Below are 14,579 nucleotides of genomic sequence, written 5' to 3' on the forward strand. Positions count from 1 at the left end.
CCACTTAAAATGCTTTAATCTTTTGAAAGAAGGGACAGTTTTACTGCTGATAGCTTTTCTTTCAGAATAAGGCAATTTTATGCCTCATTTGAGCTGCTGATTTGCATCATACACATGCAGGCTTAGTCTCCTAAACTGTATTTTTTCTCTTGTGGTGGTTTTCCCCTTTATGGTTTATTTCAGAGGAAGACAAGCTGTAAGTGTAGCTTTCTTTTCCTGATTAAATAAATAAAAACAAAGTAGAGAAAATGAATGATACTTCTTCCTGGCAGGATTAGGGAAATGCTCTGTAACTGGCACTAGTGAGACGACATCTAAAGTCCTGTATTTTGGGCCCCTCACTTCTAGGAGGATAGTGAAGTGCTGGAGTGTGTCCAGAGATGGGCGACAATGCTGGTGAAGGGTCTGGAGCACAGCTTATGTGAGGAGCAGCTGAGGAAGTAGGGGGGTCTTAGCTTGGAGAACAGGAGGCCTAGGGAATATGTTACTGCTTTCTACAGCTGCTGCCTGAAAGAGGTTCAGCCTCTTCTCCATGGTGGCAAGCAACAGAACAAGAGGAAATAGCCTCAAGTTGCCCTAGGGGAGATTCAACTGGATATTGGAAAAAACTTAATTGAAACAGTGCTCAGTCATTGGACCAGGCTGCCCAGGGAAGTGGTAGAATCACTATCCTAAGGATGTTGAGAAGGTGTGAGGATGTAGCACTTAGTAGTAGACTGGGTGGACTGGATGATATTATGACTCTTCTCCAACGTAAATAATTATATGATTCTGTCATTCATACGTTGCAGTCCTTCAACTTCCTTACAAACCCACTGTTTTCTTCTGCCTTGCTTCAGAATTTAATGTTTTCCTGGGTACCAATTTGATACTACCATTAGTTTGCATTAGCAACAGCTGAATTCAAGAGTCCTGGGATGCTAATTGCTCTGTTCCTTACAGTGATTTCATTTGTCCCCTACCTGCCATCTGATCTATTCATAGATTAAAAATAAGGACTTGCATGGTGTGCCAATTAACTTCACAAAATCTCTTCCTGCTATCAGGTAGCTGTTGACCACATTCAAATAAGGATAGGAAAAATTGAAGGGTGGAGTGTTTGTGCGTTTTGCCTGCTTGGCAAGAGACTGCTCCTGTCTGTGGTGCTCAACATTTCGATGGCAAGCACAGGGAGAGGGTATTTTCTCTGTACGTGAAAAGACTATTCATAGTCTTTTCAGCTGTTTTCTTAAGTTGCCAGTTTTTAAGTGTTTTAAAATGGAGAGTAACATAGCCATTACTGATCTAACTAGTAAAAAGTTACGCCAACTGGTACTCTTGGGTATTCAAACACAAAAAGTAAATAACGTTTACTTACATCCAAACTCAAGTTATGGAGTGCATAGCCGTATGTCAAACCCAGGGAATATGTATTTAACTATTTTTACCCACTTCCATTTCAATTATGGGGACCTTGCACTACTGTAGTGAGTTCCAAAAAGGGACCTTAAACACTGCTGAAAATTAATCATGTCCCTCCATAGCTGGGTTTCTGTTGGAAGTCGCCAGGTCAGCTCTTGTAATTCTCCTCTCCCACACTTTTCTATTAAATAGCATCTTTGTGAGTTGCATTTGATTTAAAGTTGTAGTTTTCAAGCCATGGTTCTGTTTGTGAGCACTCTGACTTGGGCAAGCATGTAGGACTCTTCATTCTACCTGCTCTAAATTAAATTTCATTATCTGTTAAAAGTTTGACATTTGCCAGAAATATGAGAACATATTGCAGTTTCAGCTTATAGTTATCTTTCCGTTTAATACCAAAGGAAAAAGGGTGTTGGTAGTAGTATACTTCTAACAGGCCTGTGGCAGCTTGTTTCGGGCCAAATACTGCCAGGGACAACAAATAGAAAATGGAGCCTCATACAAATGGGGTTCCTGCATTTCATTTCACCGAAGACAATACTGACTAAAGGGGTGGAATTATATGCTTGTATGCACTTTATAAGCAATTTGACAGAAATGAGAGAAAATTGAAAACATTGCACAAAAAATATTTTTCTAAGCAAAAACATTTTCTAAAATAAGCAGTATTTCTTAATGCTTCTTTAACTTGTGCAGTATGCAAGTGTTTTTAATGTGAGCACACATGGGAATAGCATGTTGAGCTGATGCAGTAGCAATGAACTGTCACAGTTCTTTCACAGTCAGATCTTTTAATTTATTCTGGTCGTTCTTCCTTTCAGCACGTAGCCTGCTAGTTGCTAGGCAACCATAACTGGTTTTTTTTTTTTGGGTTTTTTTTTTTTTTTTTTTACTGCACATGATTTTTATGTGATAGTCATTGTGGTTATTATTTTCTAATTACATAAGTGAGCAAAAGTATTGAAATCAGAGTTGCATTTATAATTACTGATTTTTGCCTATTGTATCCACAACATAGCAATTTGGGATTGTTAGAAGAGATCCCATTTGTTTATAGGATGGACACACATATACAATGGCAGTGCAAGATAGTACTTCTTTGTGAGAGTGGGTTCTATAAAAATGATAGAACAGAATAAGCTGTTATTGATCTGAGTAGACAAAATCAGACTGTAGTCTTCTGTCATGCCCTTAATGCTTTTCTTTCATGGCCTTAAATTATTTTAAATAATTAATTATATCAAGCAAAAGCTTGAGGGTTTTCTGTGGCATTCTTGGTTTAATAGAATGTGTGAACAAATCATAGTTGGCTGGTTTTGCACTTGGAAAATAGAATATGGCTGTTTAATAATTTATGAGTTGTATTTTTAATATAAAATACCATACAAGGATGGGTGTGTAAAAGAATGTGGATGTAAAAAGAGAAAAGAGTATAGCCATGAGAGTAAAAGCTATAATCATCAAAAACTATTTCAGTAGGACAAATAGGCTACACATGTTTTAAAATTGGATAATAATTAGTTTATTAGTGACCGGTTCCTTTTTACTGTAGTAATTACTGGAGTAATTCTGTTCAGTATTAAACTCTGAAGCACAGTTGAAGAAACCCAGCATGAGTAATTTTACTCAAACAGAAATTTCTGTTAAGGTTGCTGAAATAAAACACAGCAGTGATTGTCTTTTTGTATAGCTAATCCACATTCTGTGCCAAGGTGCAGAGTGTGGATTAGCTGTACAGAAGGACTGTACCAAGGTTCAGGCAGGTAAGTTACAGTGTGCTTTGTAATGGTGCAGCAGGATGCTGCTTTGTTTTGTTTTGCTTTCCTCATGATCAGTGCCTTGCATGTATAAGGTGGGCACTGATCATTTAGGAATAGCTGAATTCCCCCTAGGCTTCTGTATTATGTTCCTGAAGAGTCTGAATGTTTTACAAATATAGTACTTCTTTCACAGTATTTTATGCTCATTTTATAAATGGGGAATAGAAACTTAAATGTTAAGATACCGTTTGGCCACCATAAATCCAGTTGCTTTCCAGTTGTTTTCACAGTGTTGTTTGTATATGTTCAGAAGAAATTCCACTGATCTCAGCTGCAGCTGTTACTGCTCAACATTTCCCTCTATGAACCAAAAAAAAAAAAAAACAAAAAAAAACAACAAATAAAAATGCAGTCCTCAATTTTCAAATGAATAGAAACACGCGTTAGTTTAGTCAGTTGTGTAGAATGTATATATAATTGCTTTTCCTTGTATTGCTTCCAGTTTCACTGTGAGAGGGCAGTCTGGGATGAAGACAGGTTCTGTCATGTAGCATGACACAGACACACAGGTCAAGAACAAGGCTGGTGTCTTTAAATCCATTCTGTAAACACTTGGACAGGGGAAGTGTACAAGTAATGAACATGTGAGTCCATACCAAAGGAGATGGCAGGTACAGTGGCTAGAATTTCACTGTTACTTCCTGGCAGGAGAGAAATAAGTAAGACTTGGCTGTGACAGTTACCTGGACATTTTATGGTTTTATTTATTTCAGTAAGAGGGTTCTTCCCAAATAGATTAAATCTGTTGGGTGAAGTTGCTAGTAGCTGCTACTGAGTTGCCAGTGGTCTCTGTGTATATCTATCCCAAAGGCTGTAAGTTATACAGGAGGAGTACATAGACTTCTCTGTCCTCTCCTGGGACAGGGACACCGTAGGCCCACCTGCCTTGTCTCACCTGCAGCAGCCACGCCCAGGTATGTGCCAGAATCTTGCTGAGACCCAGGAGGCAGCTTGGCAGCTACTGCTGGTCAGGCAAGGGCTGCTGCTGCTGCTGCTGCAAGTCTGACACAAATGTACAGGATGAGACAGAGGCTTTACGTTTCCAGGTCTGCGTTGAATTAAAAATTATTCTAGCTGCCTGTTGGTATCAAAATTTTGGTAGAACAGTGCTGATTAGCAGTCTGCAATTAGTGTTTTTACATTATTGTTTTCTGTGATGGAAGGAGCAGCATTGTCTCAGGACCAAACTGAGAACAATAAAAAAATCATGGATTAGGTGACCACCAGATAGTTAGGAAATGAGGAAAATTTGTTTATTCCTTCTGGTTCATTAATCTACCAGGTCCATAATAAAAATAGTATATTTTTTTTTAAATTCTGATGTTACCTCAGGCATTAAGAAATGCATACTGTATAGTAAACATTCATTACTTCCATAAAGGGGAGAGCTGTTGCCAGCTTTAGGCTTTCTATCATCCTTATTCTCCATTGCAGAATTGCCTCACTTAACCTTCAGTTCAGTTTTAGTTTAATGTCTGATAAGATCTTACACCACTCTGCAGGGTGGTTACAAGAGAAACACAGGGGGAAACCAGTACTTGATAGCCTTCTTGGCCAACTCCCGTGGAGTTTGATGTTCCTGAGATACTATCTGAAAATTCAGCTGAGAAAACAGGGCCTTTCTGGAGTAGCTGGGAGAGAAGGAAGCATGTGAATGTGAACTGGGAAACGCTTGTGAATGCTATGTGCAGTTCTTCACAGACTGCTTTTTTCTGCTACTCTGTGAAAATTACATGCACATAGGGGGAAAAACCCAACGAAAAACAACACAAAACCAAATAAACCCATAAGTGTCATCAGCACATTTTCTCTCAAGGTGACTTAAAGTCATGTATTATTTGGAAAATGACAAATAAGAAGTTCTTAAAAAGATCCTCAATACAAAAGTGTTATAAAGCTATTAAAAGAGGATGAACAATGGGAAGTACAGACACCTCTAAGTTAAAGGCAAGACACTGATGGTATAAAAGTTTTATGGAAAATCTGTCACTTTATTTCAAATGAATGAAGAAGTACAAATGGCAGTAGTGATTTTCAATATAGTTGGAATGATCTTCCCTGAAACCCAACAGTCATTAATAGAAGTTACTCATTTTTTTGGTTGTAACATCAAGTTAGTGTAATAGCAATCAGCATATAGTATAATGGAAATCAGTATGGTTTGCTATAATGAGGAATTAGAAGACTAACTATATAGCGATAAAGAAGAAGACAAACTTAAAGAGTGACAGGAGGGAGAATTGCTAAAAATTACTGAACAAGAAAACAATAAGGGTGTACTCAGCAAAAGACTGTAGAATTCAGATGCAAATCCTGATTCTTCTTTCATAAAGCCTCTTCTGCATATTCATCTCTAATGATGCTAGATGTCAATGACATATTAATGATATGTTAGGACAACAGTTTCAAATTTCAAATTGTAAGTTAATGATCTGTACCAAATTTAAAAATCACGATTCAGTTTCTGATTCTTTGAAAGAAAAAACATTATTTTATTCCATCATTTTAATTTCTTTCTTATTATTAGTTATTGTGTGTGTGTTTTGTGAGAAAGTTTTAATAATTCCTTTCTGTATGGCTTTGTTTTTCTCAACAGTTCAGGACGGCAGCTAAGTGAAGTATTCATACAGCTGCCATCTAGGAAAGAACTACCAGAGTATTATGAATTGATTAGGAAACCAGTGGACTTCAAAAAGATAAAGGTAAGGAATGGAGGAATTTTGGAAGTACAGGTTCCTCAATTTCTTTTTGTTTTAGAGGAGTGTGAGCATAAAGTTGTTTTTAAAATAACAATATTTTATACCACCCTTATTGGTGGATTAGATTTTAAACATTGTCACACAACTTGTTAGTAATTTTGTTTGGTGTATATTGTAGTGTATCACTGTAATTTCAAGATCAAATCAAACTATAGTAGTGTGACATGGATGACAACTCAATGCCTTTTTGCAAAGACCTAACTGTGAATCTGTCAACAGATTTGGTAAAAACACACTGTTGACAAAGATTTTGTAGTTCTAGGGGAAAATACCTATTCCTCCGTTTAAAATCATAGAACCATAAATATCCTGAGTTAGAAGGAATGGACACATATCAACACGTCCAACTCCTAGTCCTGCACAGGACACCCCAGGAATTACACCATGTGCCTGCGACCATTGTCCAAACGCTTTTGGAACTCTTATCAGGCTCGGTGCTGTGACCACTTCCCTGGGAAGCCTGCTCCAGTACTCAGCCACACTCTAGGTGAAGAACCTTTTCCTGATATCCAGCCTAAACCCTCCCTCGCACAACTTCAGGCCATTCCCTCATGTCTTATCATTAGTCAATACAGAGAAGAGATCAGTGCCTGCCCCCACGCTTCCCCATCATAAGGTCTCAATCAGGTCTCCCCTAAGTCTCCTCCTCTCCAGGCTGAACAGACCAAATGGTCTCCACTATTCTTCACAGGGCTTCCACTTCTAGACCCTAGCCTCATAGCTTGGAAGAGCCAGGTCAGATCCAAACAGAGTTTGGTAGATGGGATCTAGGCAGCATGTTGCACCTTGGGTGATGTCATAATTCTGTAACTTTCACTTGTGTTACAGTTACTGGGTTTCTTTGCTAGAAAGACAAAACTGAAACTTTTTTTACCAAAAGAGCTCCCTTTCTCTTGCTTTTAACTCTTACAGTTCACAAAGAAATTGTTTAATTTTTGTTCTTTTACCTTGATGCATTTTTTGAGTAATATGCTAACATGGTTGAAGACATTCTATGTTTTTATCAGATACTTATCTTGATGTTTAGGTAAAATTTTTTAAGAAAAGGCTTGTAGTATGTTGAATCAAATATTAATTCAGTTTTCTCTCTGCTGTTCTTCTTTCTGCACCACTGCCCATCAATACTTGTCTTCATTTCCTCAACAAATGTAACAGGAAAGAATTCGCAACCATAAATATCGGAGTCTTGGGGATTTGGAAAAAGATGTCATGCTGCTGTGTCACAATGCACAGACATTCAACTTGGAGGGATCTCAGGTCTGAATGAGTTAATTTCTGTTAAACATACAGGTTTCCCCTATCAAACATTTTTGTGCTTGTTGATTACTCTTTTTTTATATAAACTCTCTGTTTTTTCTCTCTGTTGTTTTCTGTAATTTTCTCTACTTTGAGTAAAGTGTCCACATTTTTAGAATTCAGAATTCAATGGACACTGCTGCAGTGTGCATTTTCAGAAAATTTGGTTTTAGTGTAATTCTGAGATCGGTTTTTTCTGATCTGTGTGTACTTTAAAGCTGCAGTAAAACTGTTTGAATCTGTGGTTAAATGCAGTGTGTGGAGTGATACATCAGTTTAGGCTTTCCACAGTGGATCACAGAAGTAGCAGATATAACGGTACAGCTCTAGGACAGGATGTTGAGGAAATACCTCATATAAGGCTCTTCATTTCTGCTAATGGAAGATAAAATTTCAGGACTGTCCATCAGTAAAGATGTATGTAGCCTCTGAAGCTTCTGTTTCTAATTTTTTTTTTATTTTTGAAAGATGAGTCTCAGATTTAGAAGGCAAACTCCTCTCAAATAAATGTTTCACATACATAAATGGGCTCAAAATTCGGAACAGGGTGCTGATACAAAAGGAAAGACTATGAAATCTGGATGGCAGATATGAAAGATAAGACAGATAAGAAAGTTGTCTTACAATACAGTGAAACACAGTCTTGGGTTATTATTTTTGTAGATGAGATCCAAAAAGTGTGATGCAAACACATATTCAGTTGAAGCAGAGACCCTGAAGATAGCTTCCCTAACACACAAAAGACAAAAAAAGATGTTATTTGAAGGCTAAACAAAAGTAAGCTGAAGGATGATGCTACCAATAATGAATGTTTTCTTAACATTTCTAAACATTCATGATAACATTTAGCTAAATTGGGTAGTTTATGTTAGATTTTGAGAATTAAAAACGAGTATGGAATTTATTATGAAGAATTGTTGGATTCAGTTCATCATTTAGTGATTATTTTTGTTACCAAGAGACAGAAAAATTATTTCTATAATATGTACGTGGGATTTTTTTTTTACAGTCTTCAGTTACATGGAAGTAACTACATATAAGTCAACTGAAAATATTTTTTAAAGAAAATTAATTTTGGTAGAATCCTTGGGACAAAATTTTGCTACATGTTCAGATGTAGATTTTCAGTTTACTACTTTTTCTATACCAGTAAAATGGCTATAAGTATCTAATTGTAACAAGACGGGGGGAAAAGTGAAGGAAAGTTAATAACAAAAAGTATAAACAAGACTTCAGAAAAAGGTAATGGTTAGTAGAGGAGATAAAAAGAGGTAAAAAAACCCCCAGTAGTGAAATGGGAAAAATAACAAAAGAATGACTCAACCTGCTTATGGAAAACTGGTGTCTTGTTAGGCAAAGATGGTAGAATTGAGAGGAGTAATCGTGAGTGGATGGAGGTGTTCGTAGTTATTGCTACTCTGTTTGGAAATAGCATATATCAGTGTTGTAATACTACTTTCTGTTCCAATGAGCAAACATTAATTACCTGATCTAATATTAGTTTTTATATCATGAAGCCTAAATAATATATATCTAAAGGTTTCCTTTTTTTTTATTTATTGGGGTTTTTTGGGGTTTTTTTGGGGGGTTTTTTTGTTGGTTTTTTTTTTTGGGGGCGGGGGTTTGGGGTTTTTTTGGTGGGTTTTTTTGGTGGTTTTTTGGGGTTTGTTTGTTTGTTTGTTTGTTTTTGTTTGGTTTGGTTTGGTTTGGTTTTTCTTTCTGTAAAGGACACTTCTGCAGTAGCCCTCCAGTTTTCCAGGCTTCCATGATGCCTTGTGTTCTTTGTTATAGCTCTGATCTACCTTTGCTCTGACATAACAATTTACTTCAGTAAATTAGATTATTTGTGTGTGCACTCAAAACAAAAAGGACTAATTCAGGTAGTTGTTTAAGCACTCAGTGAACTTCAGGTGTTCTCTTAGTGTGGTGCCTGCTGCTTTTTCTTGGCGTAAAGCAGTTCCATCTGAGATGGAAGCTTATTTAATGTTTTCATGGATAGAATGACTTCCTGTGTTAAGCTTTTGTCCTCCATGAAACCTCAGTGTTTTGAAAAGCTTTTCATGTTACAGTAGTCAAATGACACACAGGTGTGTACAGGGTTAAAGATGCTTGTGTGTCTTCAAGTAGAAGATTTTTCGTGTTGTAATGAGAATATTGTAATTTGCTGTGAAGTGCTTTTGTTGTTGCTTCTCCCTTTTTGAAGGAAGTTCTCTCATTGTTGCTTGATTTTTGGAAACCTGTTGGAATTGGGTTTCTATCAAAATAATAAAATTTCTATTTACATGGCTTTTCATGAAGCAGCCCGTGGGGTTTTTTGTGTATCAAAATAGATAGGAATAGTACAAGTAATTCTACATAAAGAAGGTTAAAATCATTTTTGAAACCCCTGTATTTCATTGTGAAGCTGTTTGAAAGTCTGGGTCACATTGATGTCCTAAATATGTAATGGCCAGCATTAAAAAAATAAAATGTTATATAGGTCTTTAATTCTTTCTGTCTTAGAAAAGTGTTTTTGTGAGAAAGAGAAGATTAGTTGAAAGAGCCATTCTTAAGAACAATTAATATGCTAGGCTTATGTATATGAAAAATAAATAGTTCTCAGGAGGAACTTGGTAGGTACTATCAATAGCTGACTTGAAAAGAAGTAGGTATAAGAGAAAGTCAGTTATTACTTGACTTTAAGGAAGGAAGTTCTGGAGTCTCACCACTCACTAATGCCATAAGCTAAGAGAGCAGCCTTCTCAAAACATCCAGGATTGTTATTTAAAGATAATAGAAAAATAAAAATTTTACCATGATTAAAAGCATCAAATATCTCAAAACAAAAAGCACAGAGGAACTCGGAGAATGGGGAATAATCCAAGGTGAAAGGCAGTTTTTCAAAAAAAGCACTTGGTGCTTGGTCAAGTGAAAAAAGTAGGAATTGAATATTTTCATGTTAAGATTCTGAACAAACTTTATCTAATTCAGCTTGTTGAGCCCACAAAGTATTATAGCACTTCTGTCACATTTAGGATACAGACTGCATAATGGCAGCCAAAAATCCTTCCGTTATTTTTGTCACAAATATCTAGTGTCCCTTTGTACAAAAAAGGGACATTTAGCCAGAGGAGTAGAATGACAGATGGCCAAGGTAGATGACGATGATGATGATGATGATAAAATCAAATGCAGTCTGTGACTCTGTACTCTTCTAGTAATGATTCTTAATTTTTTAGTGCTGTGCTTGTCTTCTGACATCTTACAAAACAAACCACACAAGGTCATTTGTTCAGGTGATGAGAAAGAATCTGATACTCAGCACACAGCATGATTTTTAGTTTGTTAATCTAAGAAATGTATTACAAGCCAAAAGTAGTTACTCTTGATAGTCCCCTCATGCTGGAGGTTGTAGAGAAAATCTGATGTACCTAAGATACTTTGGATACTACAGAATCTTTGAGAACACATGTTCAGTTTAGAGGAAGACCTAATTATCTTCTTAGATCTGAGAGGAAGGAAGAGATGAGCTGCTTGGAATAAATTATTTTCCTTGTAGCCTCTTTAGATTTCAGGAAAAAAAAGTAAAGATAATTAAATGAGGGTTAGCAATTTGTCATTATTAACTATATTGCCAGATGACAACTCGTGTTGTAATTATGGTGCTTACTGCAGAAGTCTGTTCTTTTGGCAGGTTTTCAAGAGTGTTATGATCTGATAAAAACGCACAATAGTTCCTATGGTAGTAGAAATAATAAGAAAAACATTAACTAGATGTTTTAGATGTAATACATTGTGAGAGTTGTTTCTTTGCAGCTCGCTTCTGACAAATTTCTTCATTTAGAGCTTGAAGAGTGAATGTTAGCATTTCTTCTGCAATTCATGGAACAGACATTATTAGTTGGTATTTGAAAAGGCCATGTACTCTGTAGACTTGCACTGGAAATTTAGGTCTGTGCTGTGAATTTCTGATTCTGCTTGACTTCATAGTTCTGACAGAGGTTTGTATTGTACCTGTACTGTAGATCTATGAGGATTCCATTGTTCTTCAGTCTGTGTTCAAAAGTGCACGACAGAAGATAGCCAAAGAAGAAGAAAGTGAGGATGAAAGCAATGATGATGAAGAAGAAGATGAGGAAGAAGAATCGGAATCAGAATGTGAGTCCCCAGCTAGATACTGACAAGGAAATATATCAGGGGATGGAAGAGCAGCTATTGCTGCTTCTGCATAAAGACTGATTATAAGGTTCTATTTTCTGTTGCTGGAAGTAGTTTCTTACTAAGGTTACTTAGGTGTAACATAGTTATGGTCTTTCAGTTGGGTGTTCTGGCTTACTTCTATTTAAACAACTCTTAAGCCAGAAACAATTTGTAGAGGCACTTTGTGGGCAATCATAATTGTTCATAAGCCCTTCAGGGCCTGTTCAATAGTGTTTGTAAATGGAAGTACCTGGAAAGGCTAGAGACAGTCTTTATCGGCAAATGGTCAACCTTCAGGCATGATGTGACATACAAAGTCCACCACATGGTTAAGAACCAGATGACGTTGAAAACACTCTTCAGTGTGACAAGGACTAAGTGAAATACTGATTCTTTCAGAATGCTCATTAAGTCGCTGCAGGTTTGGAAACATGATGAAGTGGAAAAGGAATGGATTCCTTCATTGCACTTTATGCCATCCAGTACCTCAATCCAAATTCCAGCTACTTCTTTTCTCTGGTTACAGAAGCTGTAGTACTTGGCCCTGAGTTTCCCTTCCAAGTGTGTCACATGTGTGCTAAGCATGCAACTTCAGTAGCTCATTTGGAAATTAGTGGATATTCTGGAATCAGAATAACATGTGCTTTAGAAACATGTCAACTCAAAATTCACCAGTAACCACCACATAGAATTTCTGTACTTTAAAATACAAAAAAAAAATTAGTTTGTTCATACAAAGGCTAAACATTTCTATAGTAAGGAAGAAAATACTTTAAGATTTATATCTTTTCAAAGGACCATATACTACCTCTACACACCACACATTCTGAGAATCAAAAGAAAATTGATAAGGTCAGCTAAAAGTTATTCTTTAATATAGTATTGTTATAACTATTAAAAACAAGAGAAATAAAAGCAAATACCTCTTGCTTTGTTTTTCTACGGTCCATGTAAAGTCAGAGGGGAATGCCTTTTCAGGCTGCTACAGGAGGTGAATTTCTGTGAACAAGAGACAGCATTTAAGGTGTCTGTGAATGTTACGTTAATGTATGCTGTTGAACTTCTTGCAGCAAAATCAGTGAAAGTCAAAATCAAGTTAAATAAGAAGGATGAAAAAAGTCGAGAGAAAGGAAAAGGCAAGAAGAGGCAAAGCAGAGCAAAAGCCAAGCCTGTCGTGAGTGATGATGATAGTGATGAGGATCAAGATGAAAATGTAAGTTTTGTTCAGTGAGACTGTGGAAGTGGTTGCAGTGATTGCGTCTCTGCCCTGTCCTGCTTGCTGTCAGAATTCTCAACTATTCATGCTTAAGCACATATTTAACTTGTAGTGATCATCCTGAGAGAATTGGGTGGGGGTGTTAACTGTACCTGAGTGTGCTTATGAGATCTGGTCCCAGTGCTGGAAGACAAGAAGTCTAAGAAGTTTGGATCTTATTTCTTCGAGCTGTTCCTACATTCATTGAACCTTTAAGTCTCATGGTCTGTTCACTTTTGTGAAAAACTTAAGCTTGATTGTTTTTTGCCTTTTTTGTAGTGGGTGCTCCTATTATTGCAACAAATTAAAATAGATGTCTTCCTGGTTGTTTTTAAACGTCTGGATAGAAAGAAAGAGCTGGTGTTTCCTAACTCTCTGTCTTTCCTCTCTAAAGAAGTCTACAGCAATTAGATGAAATTTCTTGAAAGAGAAATACTAGATAACACAGTACCTTTCTTCAGGCTATCTTGATTTGTCAGTTTAATTGTCATATTTCTTCCTCATACTTCCTTTTATTTTTCCTTCTTTAACAAATTCCACAGAATAGCTGGAAAGAATTTCTGACTTGTCTTGTGTCTCTTACCTCTAGGACCAGTCGGAAGCAAGCGGAAGTGATGATGAGTGATCCATAGGGTTTATTTTCTTGGCAGAACTGACCCCTTCCCTTTCTCTTCTCTTTTCTCCTATTTTACACCCAGTGAATTCTTTTTGTCAAATAGACATCGGGTTGTTTCTGTATTCTTATTCTCTATAAATTAGCTTTAGGATAGTGCCAGACAAACATATGATATCATGGTGTAAAAAAGGCAAAAAAATGTAACATATTGTGACCAAATGGGCCTGAAAAAACAACAAAGAAACCTTTCGAGGGAAAATGGGGATTAATAGTATATTTCTTTGGGCCCATTTTGACTTGGTAATGGCTTGATTGTGCCTGGTTTTATCATTTGATAAGATTTTTTTCAGTGGCATCAGAAAGGCAACAAAAAAAGTCTTTTGTAGCATTGATAACCAGGAGAAGTCATTAAAAGCCACTGCTTATTTTATTTTTCATCAGGCAGTTTTCAGATTTTTTATTTGTCCTGTATTGGTTTTTTACACTGTGGTACATATATGCGACTTTGTTTAATAGCTTATAACTGTTCAGTAGTTAGCTTTCATACACTTTACCCCATATACATTTTTCCACATTACGCTTGATGATCTTCAGAAAAAGCTTTTTTGAATTGTATCAAATTTATGTCTACTGTAAACTTTGCTTAATTTTTTTTTCTCTATTAAAGAAGTTGGTTTAAAAATGCTATGGAATATTGCAATCTATATAGTGTAACGTATGGCTTCTTTCATCACACTGATCTTCTATGTTACCAATGTGGATTATCACCTTTTCCCTAAAGTGTACTTAATCTTTGCTTTCTTTGCACAATGTCTTTGGTTGCAAGTCATAAGCCTGAGGCAAATAAAATTCCAATAATTTTGAAGAACGTGGTGTTGGTGTTTTCCTAATAAAGAGATAATTTAGTTCAGTAGATGCGGCCTTACTGTTACAATTACCACAAAAGTATTTTTATAATAGCAATGAGAGAGCAGGGGGTATCTCCTGTAGAGGGGTCCACTTTGGTCCTTCCTTGATGTAAAGTTCAAATATCATAGAGGTATCTTCTGAGATGGAGAGAAGATATGCGATACAGATTAAAGAACATTAAAATTGAAGCGGCAGACTGGTACCTTGAAATAAAAGCCTAATTCATTACTAAATTAAAATTGAAGTGATAAAGCAATAAAATAAGCTTTTTTTTTTTTCAGGAAATGTATATCCATGTGCCTTAGTGGGCATGAATACAATTAGTTATGCAGGCAGTCAGCCCA

General features: G+C 36.4%; 1 protein-coding gene across 11 annotated transcripts in view; it reads left to right on the forward strand.

The window, feature by feature from the left end:
- The window catches only part of SMARCA2 (SWI/SNF related BAF chromatin remodeling complex subunit ATPase 2), a 116,875-nt gene extending 102,681 nt beyond the window's left edge, over nucleotides 1–14,194 (forward strand). For all 11 annotated transcript variants that reach the window (XM_072922456.1, XM_030258815.4, XM_072922460.1 and 8 more), the window contains 5 exons: nucleotides 5,818–5,923; nucleotides 7,136–7,237; nucleotides 11,281–11,413; nucleotides 12,526–12,668; nucleotides 13,300–14,194. In XM_072922456.1, the coding sequence (XP_072778557.1) occupies nucleotides 5,818–5,923; nucleotides 7,136–7,237; nucleotides 11,281–11,413; nucleotides 12,526–12,668; nucleotides 13,300–13,335 (520 nt within the window). In that variant the 3' untranslated portion in view covers nucleotides 13,336–14,194. The remainder of the gene's footprint in view (nucleotides 1–5,817; nucleotides 5,924–7,135; nucleotides 7,238–11,280; nucleotides 11,414–12,525; nucleotides 12,669–13,299) is intronic.
- The last annotated feature ends 385 nt before the right edge of the window (nucleotides 14,195–14,579 follow it).

This window comes from Taeniopygia guttata, chromosome Z (assembly GCF_048771995.1).
Source record: "Taeniopygia guttata chromosome Z, bTaeGut7.mat, whole genome shotgun sequence".
Classification (NCBI taxonomy): domain Eukaryota; kingdom Metazoa; phylum Chordata; class Aves; order Passeriformes; family Estrildidae; genus Taeniopygia; species Taeniopygia guttata.